Source organism: Branchiostoma lanceolatum, chromosome 5, assembly GCF_035083965.1.
Source record: "Branchiostoma lanceolatum isolate klBraLanc5 chromosome 5, klBraLanc5.hap2, whole genome shotgun sequence".
In the NCBI taxonomy this organism is placed as follows: domain Eukaryota; kingdom Metazoa; phylum Chordata; class Leptocardii; order Amphioxiformes; family Branchiostomatidae; genus Branchiostoma; species Branchiostoma lanceolatum.
In genome coordinates this window covers 19,592,952-19,613,005 of record NC_089726.1, presented here as the reverse complement: position 1 = coordinate 19,613,005, position 20,054 = coordinate 19,592,952, and the positions used below count along the sequence as shown (strand labels likewise).

At 42.1% G+C, this 20,054-nt stretch overlaps 1 protein-coding gene across 1 annotated transcript; it reads left to right on the top strand.

Annotated features, from left to right (window-relative positions):
- The first annotated feature begins 6,709 nt into the window (after positions 1–6,709).
- LOC136434269 (uncharacterized) lies at positions 6,710–16,183 on the top strand. The gene is made up of 5 exons (XM_066426997.1): positions 6,710–6,909; positions 13,725–14,156; positions 14,346–14,470; positions 15,405–15,542; positions 15,873–16,183. Exons 1-5 carry the CDS (start codon positions 6,717–6,719, stop codon positions 15,942–15,944), a joined length of 960 nt encoding a protein of 319 aa, XP_066283094.1. The 5' UTR covers positions 6,710–6,716; the 3' UTR covers positions 15,945–16,183.
- The last annotated feature ends 3,871 nt before the right edge of the window (positions 16,184–20,054 follow it).

Here is a 20,054-nt window from a genome sequence, read left to right as displayed (position 1 = left end):
AAGATTTGTAACCTATATCCTTATGACACATGTACCATTACGTGTCACTTTCAGAAATACTCCAACCGAAGCGCGAAGTTCCATGGATGGTGCCGGCGTGCAAGATCTATCGCAAGAAGAGCGATCTCCAAACTCTTCCCGACCGCGAGATGGAACCCTTCAGTCTTCAAGCATACGTAAAGCCCCCCTCTCACTGGACCCGGGGCACGCTGGCGGCGTCGCTGACGCTGCGGCCGATCGAATTGACAAAGCACTCAACGAATTTCATCGACAAAAAACGAATCTTTTTAAGCTTTTGTGTTCTGTTGTCTTTTTGGTCATACTTTTACGTTTTGAATGATATTCCCAAAGTCAAGGATAACACAGTTTAGGACGCAGCGACGCCGCCAGCATGCCGCGGGTCCAGTGAGAGGGGGGCTTAAGAGACATATCACCCTTGAACGCCAGCTAGTTTGTAAACCTGTAATTACCTTCAGGCTTCTCAAGGTAAAAACTAGTTTGTTTGGGTACAATGGCGTCTAAGAAAGAGTAACAACACACGCGCGATCAACGTTAGTGCTTAGAATTTAATCTTTAAAACGGGCGATGTTAAAGATAATCATTTTAGAATGAGATTTACAATGTATGTATGTTATATTGTTACCCATCGTCTGTCCTGTCCGTCCTTTCACTAGGGGTTGAGCAAATATCAGGGGTACACCCACGTGGAGTGTTCTGAACCAGAGGCTGTGATCAGCTGTGCCGGCGAGTGCCAGACGAGGATGTCCGAAATCAAATTCCTGATCATCAGCAATGATGATGGCAAAAACAAGGTCAGGATCAGCTATATCATGTTTTGGCAATGGACTGTTCAAAAAAATAATTGAAAAGGGGGGGTGGAAGAGGCTGGATTGGAAGGGGGTAGTGTTCAAGAATCTAGATGAGGAACCAGGGAGGGTTGGGGCAATTTTGGCCGAGGAACCAGGGAGGGTTGAGCAATTTTTGACCATGAACTAAGGTCAGTTGAGCAATTTTGGATCAGGAACTAGGGAGGGTTTGAGCAATTTCTTGATTGGAACTAGGGTAGGGACAAAACCTGATTTTGTACCTCTTTCATCCCCTCCACAATTTTGTTTGGGGAGCAGCCCAATGTCGCCCTTTTTGTTGTTGCTGCAGTATCTATTTCTACATTTTCAGCCATTCATTGTACATTAGTAATTTGAACACAATAGCAGTCCAGCCATACCTTCTTTAGTTACGAATTTGGAAACACAATGTTCAACCCCCAACACACACACACACACACACACACACACACACACACACACACACACACACACGCACGCACACACACACACACACACACACACATACATACATACACACACACACACACGCACACACATACATACATACACACACACACATACACACACACACACACACACACTTACATACATACGCACACACATTCAAGCAAAAGAATGCAATACCTCACCACTCATTATTGAAAAATCTCTATCCCTTTAAGGTTCGTCCGACGTGGGTCGAACTGCCTACCGGCTGTGAGTTTGAGATGGAGATGTAACTGCTGCTCATGCCACTATCCGACATGTCGTAAGGCCATGTTGATTTGAATGTATGGATGACATCCGCGCGCGCATCAATGTTCGGCCGTTTCCGAAAATACAGTTTTTCGACCATACTGTAAATCGTACAAAACAGCTGCAAAATGAGGAAATATAGGCTCATACATGTAAAAAGAAACAAAACATAGTTCGATTAACTGATAGTAATGTCGTAGAATGACAAAGTCAATTCAAAAGTCAAGTAAGAGATGGGAAAGAACAACATGAAGAATCTAGTGTTCTGTGCACTGTGTTTTAAGTGATTTGAAAAAAATTAATTTGCCCAGCCTTCCTGACCACGTAGATTTCATATATGCACAATGAAGGCAATTTTTATGACAAATCTTTCTATTCGCACGTTCGCATCAGTTTTGGGGTTCTTAGAGCATGTCATCCATATAATCGAATAAACATGGCCTAATGTCACAACCTGCTGTGATGGAGTCACGTGCACGCAAGTGTGCAGCAAAGACCTCGACATCTACCTAAAGCCCCCCCCCCCTCTCACTAGACCCGCGGCACGCTGGCGGCATCGCTGCGGCCGATGGAATTGACAGAGCACTCACTGAATTTCATCGAAAAAAACGAATCTTTTTAAGCTTTGTGTGTTTTGTTGTCTTTTGGGTTATACTTGTAAGTCTTTAACGATATTCCTATTAAAAGTCAAGGGTATACGTAACACAAATCCAGTTTAGGACACAGCGACGCCGCCAGCGTGCCGCGGGTCCAGTAAGAGGGGGGGGGGGCTTAACTCTGCTGTCGATGATGTTTTAGTTATTATTCACTTTTGATGAAATAGAAGTAACGATTCACTTTATACTCAACATGAAACAGAATTAGTTTGATTGCACCCCACATGATGTCGCTTATTGATTAATTAAACTTTTCACCGGTTTATTTGCTAATTAATGAAATAAAGTGACAGAAGCATTGAAGGTGGTGAGTTCGAATTCCTTCTTGTGTGTGAAGAACGATATGCTGTTAGTTAAATTTGCCAAGAAGATTATATTTCTGGGGCTGTTTGTGTTTGTTTGTTTGTTTGTTTGTTTGTTTCTTTGTTTCTTTGTTTCTTTGTTTGTGAACAGCATAACTCGAAAAGTAGTTATGATATCATTATCAAAATATTTGGTGATGATCTTGGTAGGTATTGGCAAAATCTGAAAAAAAAAATCATCAAATTGCTGTCCCTAACGGCTTCCTAAGGTACTACAGTAGGACGTGTTCTGAACAGTATGACGCGCACAGATTAGCACACTCCGTAAAGTTATGAATGGAATAGAATATGATAGCCGTCCATCATCCGTATATTGATTATCCTCGCAGATGATGTCATCAATGTTTTCGAATCAATTATGGCCTTATCTCAGGGAATGTTTATCTAGTAGTTTTCCCGCCTTTTTTATCACGCACATGCGCACTAGGTCCCAGGGGCCAAGACCCCGGATGTTAGTTTTCCACTCTGTGAAGAAAGTTCTTTGTTCTGTGAATATACACGTGGATTTGTAGACGTGTGTGTGTTGTGAATATTTCCCTTGTTTAGAGGGATTAGCATATTTCATCCTCGCAGATGATGCCATCAATGTTTTCGAATCAATATTGGCCTTTAATATCTCAGTTGAGAAATGCCAAATATTTCCTCGGCAAATAGAGAGCTGACTCAGGATCCCGGTATCGCCTTGAGAAAACACCCCACAAAAATGCACGCTGAGTCATGCATAAGCACCGGCTTGTCGGAAATGGTTGATACTAAATCAAAGTACGTAAACGGTGCGGCTTGACACTGATCTTGATGAACTAGTAAAAAAAAACAAATGCACCGTCCCTCAACTACTCTGTGGGCCCTGGGTACCAGGAAGCCTGGGTACCAGACCACCGCGCTCCACTCGCTAATCCTTCGGCCGGGGAAGCAACTTGCGCCGCCGCCACAGATAGAAACGGACCCCTAATTACCTCTCGCGTAAGATCGGCTGCTATCAAAGAGAGACAGGGTGCCAACTCAATCCCCTACTAGGCCTTCCAGGGCTAAAAGAGGTTATCGTCTCGCATCGCGCGAAGGATCTGGTTTCCAGTCTAGGACTCAGGAACCCGATATCGATGCCGTCTGGTGAAAACACCCAGAAATATACAATGAGTCATGCACAAGCACTGGTTGATCAAAGTACGCGTCCGTAACTGCAGCTTGACGCTGATCTTGATGAGCCGGTAAAACATGTGTGCTCCATCCGATAAAAAAACAAATACATCAGTCCTGAACTATTCCGTGGGCGCGTGATCTGACAGTGGAACCATATTGGCTCAGCTGCAAAGTTAATGGGAAAGCGGGGTAGACTGAAATATATACCCTGTGTATATATGGAAGTGAAATGTCAGACGTTGCCTGCTGTTGGGCTGCAACCTGACAAACCACTTGTTCAGCCGAAATCTTGAGATAAGCCAGAAAAACCTGACTTTTTTGATCTGATAGCAAACGTCTGCAACATCCTGTATACAGGGAAGTGAACTTTCAGAGAAGTTGGTCGCTGGTGGACCTTATTTAACGACGTACCCGCGCAGACCGGCCAGTTCATTCGCTCTGCTGTGGGAGTCCAGTACGGGAAAGGTAAAATATTTGAACTACATATTTCTGTTGTACTTTGTGTTAAGAGTCATTGCACGAGAAAACCAGGCAAAACCAGGCAAAGGTGGGAAGATGGGGGTCGGCCAAATCGTCTCATACTTTGTATGTGTGATCACGGTGGTCTGTCACTAAGGTATTCTTTCCCGTTGCTACGCGCGTTCGACAAGGTATCGGGTTACCCGGGGCAACGTTTTGGCTAACGGCAAAACATTTATAAATAAACAAAATAGTAGGGACGGGAAAATGTTGTAAAAATAAAACGAATTTAGCGATTTTGCAAACTTTGAATGTCGTCAATTTGCGCTGAATGGCTGATTTTTCTATATTTTGCTCCCAAACACAAATATTTTCAGGTTTGAGGGAGACCGTTTTTTCAGGCACACATCGCAAAGGCCTGGCTTTAAATGTCAATGAATATCTCTTATCTTCATTTTTTTCGTCCACCAGGAACAAAACAAAACTTTGTGTTTTTGGGATTTTTTAATTTCTTATTCTAAGTATTGTGAATATCGACAAATCTGTGAAAAAATTGCATTTTTTGACATTTTTCGGACTGAATCACCCATAATTCAAAATCAAGGACATTTTTCAAAAATCCCAAAAACACAAACCTCTTGAAAACCGTTACGGTCATTTTGAATCGTTAATGAGGTAAGGAGGATGTTTCTTGGAGCCGTACCTTTACGATGTTTGAACGCATGTCAGGCCGCACGGATAGGGGGAGGGGATAATTAACACCGCCGTAAACAATCATTTTGATGATCAATGCCACAAAAAACGACGCCAGTTGCTTCGTTACATGTTAGATGTCCACAACAAAGTGCCAGCATGGATATACTCTCCAGAAAACAGGTAATATTTGCGACAAACGTAGTTTTTTTCCTTAAGCGGGGAAAGGGGCCCGGCCGCGCAGATTTACAGTAAGACTTCCAATGACCGCAGGTGACCCCGAATCGAACGCGCGTTCGGATTCGATTACGTCATTTCGAACATCGTGGAACAGCGTTCGAATTCGGCTGGACATGGGAGTTTCTGAGCATGAATTTGACCACCGTGGATAGGCATGTGGAACTATGAACAGCCATATAATTAAAACCCTCCAGCTATTTTTTTGTTATGGAGTTCTGGGACCCCCCTCCGTGACCCTCGAAAATGTAACAAATTATGGCTGAAAATTACTGAAATTGCAATGGCTACCCTGAAAATTCTGATGAAGATACAAACATAAGTTTTACATTTACGTATAGTATGGGTTCCCTAGTTTAACCTACCAAAAATCAAAGATGAAGCATTAAAATTAAGAGGGTGTACAGGGGGGTTACCAGAACCAACGAAGGCAGAATTTTCATCTCTTTGAATTTTAGTCATTTTTTTGAAAAATGACTAAAATTCAAAGAGACGAAAATTAAAATAACCTTCGTTTTAGATGGCTACCGCTGTTCCTTTTCTTACCTTTCCCCCAAGGATGAGACAGTTGACTAACCATTGAGGGACCCACGCGTACGTGAAAACGAGTTAGTTCAAAAGAATTCCCTATTGATTGATAAAGGCCTGCATTTGTAAGTTTTATGTGGCACTGCTTTGATGTCCTTCAAGTCATATTTTGTACGCTATGAATCACATTCCAATTATGAAGTCATTATACAAGATTCTAATCCAATTTGGGTACCTCAACGGTCTCCGTTCAGTGAAAAGGGGGTCCTAACGATTTTAAGTTGAAATCATGAAAACAACGAATTTTCCGTTGCATGTGTCATTTTGATTATGATTTCGTTGACCGAACAATCTCTCTTGGTGACGTTTGTGTACATTGCTTACCAGATTGGGTTTCACTCAAATGAAGGCTAGCCTATACTAGTAATTCATATCAGGTCTTTATTTGCATAATTGATCGTCCATCAATATTTCTCTCATTCTCAGTTACATATGTCACATATTTGAGGTACTATGAAATCAACATTGTCTGCCATGCTGACTGGTTATACCTGTCAAAATATGTAATAGATCCTTGAGTACAACATTTTCTGAATATTTTCAACAGTAATGGTAATCTCGACACAAAAAGTCGAAAACTTGATTTCGGTCGACCACATCTGCGTGTATACTTGTAAATATTACTCCAAATCAATAGGAAGCTCTTTAGTTTGCTTCTCAAATTGTTCCCATTCTTCATAACAGAAATTAGGGTATTTCTGACCTGGTTTGTATCATCCATCATCATTTTGTTGGCCTTTCATTGTTTCTTTTTCCATAAGTTGGTTTCCACAGTTAATGTATGCCCTCGTCCTTGCTTATCGAGCTATGTCCAATGAATTGAATTTTTCGTTTTTTTTTAATGGATTTGCCCAAAAGCTGTTGTCTCCACTAGATTTCCATATGTTGCTGGAAATAGTAGTAATTGGTCAAATAGACTGAACGTTAGTATTCACTTCAAATAGAGGCAACCAGCAGCAAATTATAATTGAAACTTTTCACTCGTAGGGCTTGTCGAGATGAACATCCGGGTCCTCGTGACTGTGGGTCTCCTTGTTTTAACCCCTACCGAAGGGGGAAAGACCGAGTTTTGCCGGAACAACCCGAAGTCGCTGTCGTGTCAGCTCGCCGAGGCCGACCCCGACCGTGCTTATAGTCTGTATCAGGAGAACCAGTGGGCTTTCCAGTCGGAGGAGCCGGAAGTTGCCAAAGGTTAGTCAGCAGTACAAACGTCTCTATTGCATAATTAATTGTCTAATTGCTTGTGTGCTTGCGCTTCCGCACCTATACCTCAAGATCCGGTTAATGGATTGCGATGGATTTTTTTTATGTTGGTGGGTATTGACGTAGCATTGACAGGCCCCCTAGCGGCTTCTTACGGTACTGCAGCGGAACCTGTTTTGATATCTCGTCACGTGTTCTGGACATGCTATGGAACTGATTTTTGAGTGGTAGATAGATCTTTGGACAGAGAGTAAGTGGTACCGGTATGGGTTTGGGCCCCCTAGCGGCATTTTTGGAACTGCAGGAGCAGGTTTTGCGTCTGACTTTGAAAGGGAATAACTCAAGAAAGGTTTGATGGATGGTAGTGATTTTTGGTAAGTAGATAGCTTGAGTGATGATGTACATGATTAGATACTTAGTATGCAAATCAGTATCTTATTTGCATAATTAATGAGGAAAGTTTATACATCCGCCAAATTCCATGATAAGACTCTGAAACATGTGACACGTGTAACTGAGGAAGAGAGAAATATTAATTGATATGAACTATGCAAATGAAGACCTCATTTGCATAATCAATGAGAAAATACTATAACTCAAGATAGCCTCGATGAATGGTCATGATTTTTGGTATGTTGATAGCTTGTGAGATGCTAAGTATGATTGGATGATAATTATGCAAATCAGATTCTAATTTCCATGATTAATGGCAACTTTAGAAATACACTTTGTTCCATGACATGACTATTCAAATTGTAACTGAGGAAGAGAGGAATGTTGATGGATAGAAAATATACAAATGTGGGCCTAATATGCATACTTAATTTATAATTTCATACTGGTAAATGACGGTAATTTCATACATTTTATACTTTTTTTGTGGCATCGGGAAGTTATGTGAATGTGAACATCGTTGAATCAAATTATGCTAATAAGGGCCTCATTTGCATGATTGATAATAAAAATTAGCATAACCTTCTTTGTTAAGCTCATACTTTTTTAAGCTCATACTTTGGGCATGTTATGTTTTAAGACAGTCAACTGGTATGATTTATGATTGATGAGAAACACTCCTAATACGTCAGTCATAAAGGTTAAAATCATTTGGCGATGGTATGAGGTCGTGGAACTCTAGTTGAAGGATTAGTTTCGGGGTCATTGATTGCGTCTGATAATTTGTCAACTTTAGCAAAGTGTTTTAACCAATCTTCAGCTGAGATTTGGTTGTTTTCTTTTGACTTCTCTGGTTTTAATTTATTTTATCAAGTCCCAAACGGCACTTGGATTCTTATCCCTGAGACTGTATAGTTGATTCATAATCTGTTTTCCTTTTTAACAGTTTTCTATCTTCTTTTTTCCATCTGAAGAAACTGCCTTAGATGGATTTTTATGAAGTAAATAAGCTATTTTTTTTACTTCACGTTTCATTCCTATACAAGTTTTATCAAACCATGTCTTAATTGGTCTTTTCTGTGGGCGTTTCCTAGTTCTTTTCATGCACGTAAAAAGGGTAAAGCAGTCATCCTCAATCGAGGTGAAGCATGATGCTTTTTCAAGTACCTAGTGACAGTGCAATGCGGCTTCGCCACGGCTCGCATTTTTGAACACCGGGTCATCCCTACTCTTCTCGATAAGTGTGTTGGGTTCTTTTACGTGCAGAAGTTAGACGCTTGAGGCTTACGCCCGAAGCTCCCTCATACACGGGGCCGCCGGCTTTACGTCACCATCCGAAATGACGAATGCAATCCCTTACAACATGTCCGAGCTCGAGTCGACCACTGAGGATCGAACGCGGGCCCTTATGATCCACGGAATTTGATCCAGATGGCGAAGCAGTGGAGTTGCGTTACCGCTTGCCCCACGGGGACATGCTGCACAGTGACTCGTTACCCATCTCTCTAAGGATTGAGCTAAATTCAGAAACACAGTTTTCAATCTCCTTTGAAGTTATGCTGTCAGAGCATTCTAAAGAGAAACCATGTAATCTATTGGCAAAATTAGGCTGACTGAGAGAATGAAGGAATGTTTGATTAAATTTTTCGTTCCAGAGAAACTGTTTCTTCTTCTTCTTCTTTACTGCTTAGCCTCATATCTGAGATTATCAGCAGTTGCGCATGGGTTAGATACAACACAAGTGTCCGGAACAAGTAAAACGAAGGGAAAATAAAGGAGAGGCGCTAAGGAACATAAACAACTGAATTTGTGAGTGCAAATGACAGGACAAGTGAATTTAGTGTTAGTAATACATGTATTTACATATATACAAGGACGTGTAGGGGTGGCTCAATGCAGCAGGGTCTTCCCCAGTTCGGTTTTGAACTGGGAGAGGGACCCCGCCTCCGCCACACCAGGCTCAAGTTCGTTCCACTCTTTGATGGTCCGAGGGAAGAACGAGAGCCTATAGTAGTTGTTCCTGCCCGCGATGGCCTGCAATGTTTGGGAGTGATTGGTGCGGCGGGAACATCGAACCACCGGGACAATCATGGTCGTGTGTGGAACATAAACAGTACCATGGATGATCTTATACAGGGTGACTTGGCGGGCAATCTTTCGGCGCAGTTCTAGCGTTTGCCAGCCCAAGTTTCGCAGCATAGCAGTGACTGAACTGGTGCGTCTGTAATCATTACTCACATATCGGGCTGCTCTTCGCTGAACCATCTCAACACTCCTCACCTGTTCCCTGGTGTGGGGATCCCAAACACAACAGCCATACTCAAGGACAGGTCTTACAAGAGCCATGTAGGCTCTCTCCTTGGCCGCTGTGCTGGAGATTCTCAGGCAGCGTCTCAACATCCCTAAGGTTCTGTTTGCCTTTGAAGTTGTTGCGTCGACGTGTTTGCCCCAGGTCAAGTTTGAGGAAATGTGAAGGCCAAGATATTTGGTACAACTTACCTTTGCCAGAGGATGATCATGGAGGGTATAGGGGAATATTATTGGATTTCTGGAAGCTGGGACTGACATCACCTCACATTTTGACGGGTAGAAAGCCATCAACCACTTCTTCTCCCAGCTACAGATATCGTTTATGTCACTCTGGAGTTTTTCACAGTCAGCCTTTTCTTTCACACTCATCTGCAAGATGCAGTCATCGGCGAAGAGCCGAACTTTTGCATGTGCAGCATGTTGTGGCAAGTCGTTGATGTATGCGAGAAACAGGATTGGCCCCAAGACCGTACCCTGGGGGACACCAGAGGTTACGGGTACAGAATCGGAGCACTCTCCATCCAACACTACAGTTTGAGAACGGCCCTGCAGGAAATTTTGAATCCAGACAAGAGTTTTACCTGTGATGCCAAAAAAACTGAAGTTTATGCATCAGTCTGAGATGTGGAACTTTATCGAAGGCTTTGGCAAAGTCCATGATTATGAGATCAGTCTGGATTCCTTTTTCTCTGTTATGAGCCAGATCGTCAGTAAGGGATAGGAGTTGAGATTCACACGACCTGCTATGTCTAAACCCATGCTGGAGGTCATACAAGATGTTGTTTGAGTCAAAGTGAGTCATCATGGAACTAGCTATTATGTGCTCCATGATTTTGGAGCATATGCATGTTAATGAAATAGGTCGGTAGTTTGCTGGGTCAAGGCGGTTTCCTTTTTTGTAAACCGGCGCTATGTTAGCCTCCTTCCACGCCTCCGGCACACTTCCAGTGTCAAGGCTTTTCTGGAAGATTGCTTGGAGGAAGGGGCTTAATGTGGTACTAAGTTCTTTGAGTACACATGCATGGACATGATCTGGGCCACATGCCTTGTGGGGGTTTAAGTTGTCTAGTAACTTGTTTATTCCAGTTGCATCTATCTTGATGTCCATCATTGGGGTGTGTGGGCTGGGCCCCATATCAGGAAGAGGGTCTTCTAAGGGCTCAGTTGTAAAGACGGATTGGAATTGTTGGTTCAGCAGGTCCGCTTTGGCCTTGTTGTCCGAAATGAGTGTGCCTTCATTTTTGAGGTTTGGGACACCGACTCTTTCTGATTTCATGCTTTTCAGGAGACTCCAAAACTTTTTGGTACCTTGCTTGGATGTAGTAGCAGAGTTACTTTGTTCGGGGTCAGCTATATCGATGTCAAGTACTACTTCCTCTATGTATTTCCAGTAGCACTCTTTCATCTTCTTGTTTATTTCTTCTTTAAACTGGTTAAGTTTGTCTTTTCTTGCAGTTGTGTTTTGTCCTATTGTTTTTCTGTAATAACGATCTCTTTTTCTCATCATTCGCTTGAGTTCGGGAGTTATGTATGGGAGGTGCTTTTTGCTGCTTGACATTTTACTGGGTACATAAAGTGTGAATTGGTTGTATAGTTCGTCTGCACTAGCATCGCTTTCTACCAATTCTTGGAATTCAGTTTTGAAATCTTCCATTTCATCACGAAATTTGTCCCAATTAGAACGTTTGTACAAGAAAATTTTACGAGGTTTGGCTTTATGTTTTTGAGGCCGCAAATCTGCCTCAATAAACACTAGGTCATGATCACCTATGGGAGGAAGGGTACGTACACAGTTGACACAATTATCGTTTGACATAAGTACTAGGTCTAATGTATTGTCGAGCCTTGTTGGCTTGTCTACTACTTGTGTCATGTTTAGATCACTAAGCAGTTCCAAAAATCGGCGGTGTAGGCCTGGGTAGGGACAGTCTGGTTTGAGTACAGGTTGCTGGGTATCTGCCCAATCCCACCCTGGAAAATTGAAATCCCCGACGACCCACACATGGTTGTTCCGCTTATTGCAGATGCGCTCCAAGGATTGTTCCAAGTAATCCAGACTGGTGCTGTCACTTACTTGTGGCCTATAGTAGGCACATATATTTAGACATTTTGACCCTGCCAGCTCGATTTTAATCCAGACCATTTCGCAGTCAGTCTCAAGATGAGGCTCCTGTGTACAAATGAATTCATTAGAAACAGCTATCAAGACGCCACCATGGGCGTCGTCTGGTCTGTTCCTATGGAACACTTGCATGCTAAGGTGGTTTGGGAAGTATTCTGCAATATTACAAGTGCTATCTAACCAAGTCTCCGTAATCACTAAGATGTCGGGTTTAGTTTGTTCTACAAGAGTTTCCAATTCGACTTTCTTATTTCTAAGTGACTGGAAATTTGCATTAATAAGTCGTAATGGTCTTGCATTTGACTTACGTTTATTTTGTACAGGAGATTTTGGGGAAGACGCAGCTTGCGGAATTCCTGGACTGTCGTTACTTAGGGGACTAAATGGGTTAGGGGAAGATAAGTAGCGGCAATCGGAGAAGAATGTAGTTGACAAGTTTGGCAATCCACAATTCAGACAGATCCAGGAAACATTTGAGTTGTTTAAATATGGATACATAAATGAGCTGACGCCCTGACAATCATGATGGAACCAAAAATCGCAACGGTCACAACATACTGCTTTGTGTTTGAATGTTACAGCCTTCTCGCATGCACCGCACGGATACTTTGGAGGCCGAGGGCCGGGGTTGGTTTCCAAGTCGACGGCCTGCGCCATGAGAACGGAACAGATGTAGAGAAGGCATAGTCTATCTGTTGTTCTCAAGTATGTGGCCTGTTTCATAACGAGCCCAACAGAACTAAAGTGTAAGCTTTGCCAGGGAGCGATTTCGTTGGTATCTAGACTCAGGACGGGGTACCATTGAAATGCAAATGGCGCTCGCGGTTGAGCGCTCCCACCTGAAAACATAAAACATGTCGGCTTCGTCCTAGCCTCCTTCGCAGACTTCCTAGAACGGCGGCATATATATTGAGGGGGGGGGGCACACACACATGGGAGTTATGTAGCCGACGGAGTTGTGTAGCCGAGGGGTGACCGCCGTCACCCCTCGGCTACACAACTCCCTCGGCTACATAACTCCCTTGTGTGTGTCACCCCCCCCCCCCCCAATATATAGGCCGCCGTTCTAGGAAGTCTGCGAAGGAGGCTAGCTTCGTCCTGCATACTTTACCTGGGCCATGTCCGACAGTTGAGGCCTTTATCGTGTTGAAAAATAATAATAGAAAGACTACTGACCTTGGAATCACCAGCGACATACCGGCAGGAGTACTGTGGGCTGGAGAGATGGTAACTCACGTGGAAGGGCCCCCGGCACCGAGGCGGCGAGCGGGTGCCAGAGACGATCGTACTCGGAGCTCGCCCTCCCACCCCTAAGAATCGGGTGCGAGTTTTCTAAGTTTTTCCTTGCTGTTACTCCGTACTTCTGGTCCAGCACACTTGGAGCTGATGTCCCTGTTACATATTACATTAGCAATCCTTAAGGGGTAAAGTTAGAGTTTAAAATTGTAGGTTAGAGGGGAAAGAAAGGAGAGGAGAGTGGGAGAGATTGGGGAAAGCGTGCGTTTAGGCCAAGGCTTGGTGTTTGAGATTTTCTGTTTTTCTTGAGAATGGTGTTCTCGCGATTTTGTGTGAATAAAAGAAGATACCATACAATGGTCAGAGAATACTGTTAAAGGGTCAACACGAAACGATAAATAAGATATGTTGAAGAAAAGACTGGCTACAAATCATATAGTCAACAGTGCTGCTGCCGTTTGGCTGATGACAGGTAAATTTTCCCTGTAGATCACCGACGACTCTGCCATTTGATATTCTAAGATTTGCCTGGATGCACAGGTCTGTGATGAGTCTCCCAAATTTGTTGGGAGGAACCTTATTGATGTGTTGTCTGTCGGTTAAGTATGGGGAGCTATAAGGATCACAGTCTGTATGGGAATCACCTGCTCTATCGGGTAAATTTCCAAGACGGGCATTGAAATGCAAACATGGGTCGTTGCACTGGGACGTTGCTCATCAATTCTGTGTCAATCTTCGTCAGGTGTGTGGCTGACACAGAACCCATCCTGGGTTTTGTACGCCACTGGCATATCTGGCAGAAAAGGAGCTGCAGAAGCCTTAGATGGGGACACTCGGACCTACTGGAACCCATGGGGTGTGAGACAACACCACAACAACTGGTACCTCATACTGGACCTCACAACGCCCCACACTCTGACCGGCATCGCAGTCAACAACTTCGGAGACATCACCCACGACATTGCAGCCTTTAGGTTTCAAAAGTCGCAGGATGGGATTCCGTACAACTGGGAGGATGTCAAGTCTGTTGGTAACGTACAGGTTGGGACGAACAGGCGTCAGGAGTTCGGCGGGTTCCAGGCAACAGCGCAGTATTGGAGGTTCCTGGTCACGCGGACCCCCAAAGGTTTTCAGCCATGGCTCAGGGAGCTGAGCTTCTTCGGGATCTCATCAGGTAACTGAAAATATCGTTTGTTGTTGATTATTTTCTTTTGGCCATGGTTGCTAGTTGTCGAAAATTTGGCGGGTCTTATTTGTTCTGTTGGAATGAAGTTTAACTCTTCTTTATAAAGTTGTAAGATTTTTAACCTGTATCTTTGATACAAGACACATGTACCATAATGACATTACTTACCACTTTCAGCGAACCTCCGACAGAAGCGTGCACCGTCGCGTCCGTTCGTCACACACTCGGCATGCAATATCCGTCGCCAGTGGAGGGGGCTCAATACTCTATACAACATGGAAGCCTTCAGCCTGCAAGCTTACGTAAGAGACAGCTTACATTTTAACGCTCTGTGGGCCGTAAACCTTGTACTACCACAAGGCTTCTCAGGGTCAAAGCTAGGGTACAATGGTTTACTTAATTCTAGCTAGCACAGGTCTAATTTTTCAAAAGGTTTAAAAGATTCGGCTGTGGACCGGAGGTCTGGAATGGGTTAGAACACGGTTGGGATCTGGCTGGCTGGTGGTTGGCAGACAGCCGCCAGTAGTGGTTGAGGCGTGGTTGGCAGTAAGCCAGTAGTGGTTGAGACATGGTTGGGAGTCAAATGTTGATCACAACCAACCCACAACCACTACTGAATTATACTTCTAGCTAGTTCCCAACCTACCCATGCCTCACCCCAGATCCTTGGACGAATCTTTCTTATCTCATTCCCGATCGGGGCGACTACTACCAGAACGTTTGTCAGCCACCCCCGCCCATCACACAACCTACACGCAAGCAAAAAACACTATTTGGCTAGAAGCCGTATTGAAGCTAATTGTGACCCCAATTTGATGTCGCAATGATGTTTACAACATACAGAAGGATGGATCGTTTTGATTGAAATAAAACAAATTACCACTTAAAAAAAAATCCCTGGTTATACCCCTGGATTCGTGAGAGAGTCGGCAATCGGTTTGGAATCAGTCAGGAGGGAGTCGGCAGTCTGTTGTTATACGGTGGTCGGATGGTTGGAGATTGGAAACCGTACGGGGTTCGGTTGGGATCATCAGGTCATTAGGTCATATACTAGTTGTGAAATGGTTGGGGCATGGTTGTCGCTAAAAGATCGACGTGGCCTTGAACTGTTCAGACCTTGGTTGACTAGTGGTCGGGGGAAGGTTTCAATACATTTAATTTAATACTTGATTATTCCACTAGACGGGGCGGAGAAAACATGTAACGCTACTCAATTTTTTGTATGAATCGTAACAGAATCGGGAGAAATATCAGGGATACAACCACGTGGAGTGCATCGAATCCGATCCTGTGATCAATTGTGACGGAAAGTGCGAGACGAAGACTTCTAAGATCAACTTCGTGAGAATCTACTACGCTAACGGCAACTACCGGGTTAGGACCACTTAGAACTATGTTATACTTGGTAGTTAATGTTGCATTCATTCATTCATTCATTCATTCATTCGTTCATTCATTCATTCATTCCTTGCCGCATGCATAAGAATAGATTATGATAACATTTCCAGCCATTCATTTTAGTATTCTCAACATCATTGTTATCCATCTATAGCTTCTTTTATTACGAATTTGAAAACACATGTATATATATATACACACACACACATACACACACGCACACACACACACACACACACACACACAAACAAACAATAAAAACACTTCACTTGGAGGCGAGGTGACTTTAAGTCCTATCCCTTTCAGGTTCGCACAGAGTGGTTTCCTTACCGCGTGCCTACTGGTTGTGAGCTGGAGGTAAAGACGTATCTGAAATAACTGCTGATCAAGCCACTAAGAGCCATTTATACCACAACCTGCTGCAACGGAGCCACGTGCACACCAAGGCCAGCATGTATCCCTCGACTTTGGGCTGATTCTCTTGTCGATTATGTCGTTGTTACGATTCACTTTTCTCTTAGCAATGCTATGCACCATCGTCCTAGTTCGTTAATTAATGAAATAAGCATTCTCCACTTGTTTATTTGCTTATAAATGAAATAAAATTGTAGAAGCATTGTGGCTGGTGAGTTCCTTTTTCCGTGTACGGAGGTATTGTTTCCAGTGTGTTTGTTCACAAACAAACAAACAAACAAACAAACAAACAAACAAACAGATACACGCACCCAAAAAATAACCTTCTTGGCGAAGGTAATGAAATTATATATAGGCGGTTCAAACCAAGGTATTCATCATGAAACCTGAATGCCAACAATGTTCTCACACAGGGTCTACATATAGAATACAACACGGGGTATTCCGTATCACCCGAGGTACCAGCCCGACCGCGGGTCGGATCGCCCGACGGCCGTAGGCCGGAGGGCGATCCGACCCGCGGGAGGGCTGGGACCGAGGGTGATGCGGAATACAACGTGTTGTATTTTATTTATGTCATACCTTGGCCATACCCACCCGAGAAAACACACATTTCAATGCAGAATGCGCCAGAAGTTGAGGGAGTTTTGTGTCCTCGAACAAGAAACTGTAGCAACATTGATTCCAATCTCCGAATCCGGTATTCGAATTTCCGACGGCCGCGCAACCGGCGCGTTCGAAATGCGTTCGAAATATTCTATGGAAGCCTGTGTGATAACCCTCCCGAACCCTATGTGATCCGGATAGTTATCACACGGTCCGGAACACCCGTATCAGGCCCAGGCATGACATAAGGTCCAATATAAGATTGGTCCGAGATTGGAATGTGGACAGCTATTTTACTGGATTATTTGCTACATTCATCCGCGACTAAAAAGTACCAAGCTGTAGAATCATTCATGAAATGTTATAGCCTGTTGTGACTAAGAATATTAGTCTATAAAACATTATTAAAACACAGAGCCTGTATTTGAGCACGTCTAAGGCCGAAGAAACTTCACACGATACGCTACACAAGAGTTAGTCCCGCCCGCAACCTGGTTGCCACAACTGTGCTCATCCGCTGGAAATCATACAGGAATGACCAGAGGATATAAGGTATCAAAAAAACATCAATATTATTTCATATATCCCCAACGATCAACTGGATGACAGCATTTTTGTCAAAAGATATAATTACAAACGATAGGATGGCTTGAATCTTCAAAGTTGGTTGAGATGACGTATTTAAAACACGATTGTTTCATGTTCAACGCACGATTTTGAAGTTCATTCCTCCCAGGCGTTCGATCCGCCATGTTTGTTCCCGTTGCCATGGATACGCTGTTCTATTTACACAGATGACAACTAGCCAGCTCTTGAAGCAGGTGGGGATTTTTTTCTCTCTCCGTTTGTTGGCTACAAAATCAGCAAAATAATAATGAAAAATTATAAATCATAGTCAAAAATTGCTCGTACGTTTTCTTTACACAAAGAGGGGGCAGTAGGGTGACATAAATCTGACGTTTTGGGACTAAATTGCACACCAAAACGTTTGTTGTTTTGCCGCTGACTGAATAGAACAAGGTCAAAGTCACCAAGGTTATTACTACTTGAATAAAGACAACAACAGGATATTTTACGCCAAAGACAGCTTAAAATGTAGCCCTGCATTTTTTTCTCGCAATAATTTAAGATTTATAAACGTGTTGTTTCTGTTTGAAATAGATTTACATTTGTTTTTGATGACATTTGTAGGCGTTTGAAATCATCTACGTTGACCAAGTCAAACCATGGCGACTGCAAAGTCAAGTCAAAAGTCTAAGGAGAACGCTAGCGTCGAGAAGACGTCGATGTTCCGGAGAATGGTCCAGAAATTGAAGAAAGGATCCACAGAAGACGACTTGGAGGTTGGAACAAAGAATAAGATCAAGGTAAGTTTTTTGTTTTCTTTTAATAAGTATTTTTCTAATCGCCATTGTACCGCTTTGGTGCACGTGTTTATGCAACTTGAAGTAAATAACATCTTTCAAGTAGCCAGCATAAAATTATCATTAGTTCAATTGTTTTGTTTCTAACAAGGCCACTTTACGTACATTCTGTGAATGCCATATGTAGATTACTATTTCAATTCCAACGTGTGTAAAATAGTGTAATATAAAGACACTTTTTATTTGATAGGACATAAGTTCGTTTGTCAAGGAACAATGGATACCAAACTACAATAAACTATTTGCCCATTCAATGTACACTGTATATCTGCAGTCATTTCAAAGATATGCTTTATTGAATGATCAAATGCATTGAAACAAAAATTTGCAACAATCAAAATTGTAATTTAAAAAAAAATCATTTGCAGAAGTTACATAAGGTGGCCTAAATACTAGTAAGAAGGGTTGAGAATTCTTGTATTTCATTATTATGATTTGTTCAAACATTTGAATATGTTTACTCCAGGCCACATTAATCAAATTTGATGGTTCTGGATTTTAGAAAATTATTCTGAACTGGAATATCAACATGAAAGCATCTAATCTGAGGGGAAAGTCTGTACCTTGGCACACTCAGTTTCAGAGAGTGAATATAGTGAAAGAATTGATTTTTTTCTCCCAGCATTCTGTTTTTATATTGACTTCTTGCTACATTTTCTACCTAAAAATCTGAGAACCAAGGAATTTAACTGATGTGGTCTTACAATAATTCTTTTGCTTTGTTATATTTTGTTTTGTTTGTTTCTTTGTTGTTTTTATTATAGCATGTTCCCTTTCTTACTCAGACAAGTCAGAGAGGCAGCACAGAGCCCTCGTTAAGAGAGTAAGAACCCAGTTCTAGTCAGCTTTAGCTTTGTTAGCACTGAAGTCAGAGGTAGTCAGGGTATTTATTCTGAAACATGTAACAAGAGATCCAGCACTAGTCTTCCTGGTTGTATATTTGTCTTTGCTACATAGTTGTATTTGTAACATGTTTCTTTCTGGGGGGGGGGGGCACAATGAAGGGGGGTTCATTGAGTTGTTACTATTGCTAGAAAAATGAATGACTTGAAGTGTGATAATAGTCATTTTACTAGGAAGTAATTGAATTCATTCCTCCAAAAATGCAACAAGATGACATAGAGAATTCTTGCTATTGCCAAATGGGTATGTTGTTTTTGATTTTATGTAATAACAATATGATAACTTACTTTTTCTCTTATCAATTATTCCTCTTTAGGGCAAAAAAGTGCACAGGTGCTCTGATGGAAAACCTGCAAGACCTCCAAAAGTAAGTAATTTTTCAATTGTATAGTAGGAGAAACATTTCATAATTTAGCAAATAGAAAGGTTAAAAATTGAATCATTGTAAATCATACTTAGACAATTGTGACAATATTGTTGGCCACTTTCTGTCATCTAAATAGAAATTACGACATGTTTATTATGTGTATGATATTCAAATCCTAAGAGTCTTGAGTAAATACTTTTTATTATATTCACCTATTCAAGTATGAATGAAAAAACATTTTTTATCATTGAGAAAATGACTTGATATTTTTGTATGCTGTATGAATATGGAATTATCAGTAGACTATAGGTTCTAAATTATCAGTGCACTAGTGATTAACCCTCAGTAGCCTATAGGTGCTGAATTATCTGTTGCATAAATCGTCCATGAACTTTGATTCGCCTTCAATCTTCAGTTTAGTTGCACATTTCTGTAATAAAAAATTAATATGATGAAAAAGAGTACTGTAAAGTCATTTTGTTTGCATTAAAAGGTAACTATGTTTTTTGCGGTGTTTTAAGTTGACACACTTCTGTAGTGCAGTACAGGAATATTTGTAAGAGGAAATGTCTTAATTGTAAAAACAATTACTGTATAACAGCACACAGCTGACTTGTGGTTTTTACAATAGGCAAAAGGCATATTTGTGGCGTCATGAATTTGCAACAGAGAGCACAAATAAAACCACCACAAACATTTCAAAATTTACAGTATGCTGTATCCTAGCTTATATTATAATTATGGTGTACTGTAATTGTGCTTTTTTTAAAGAAG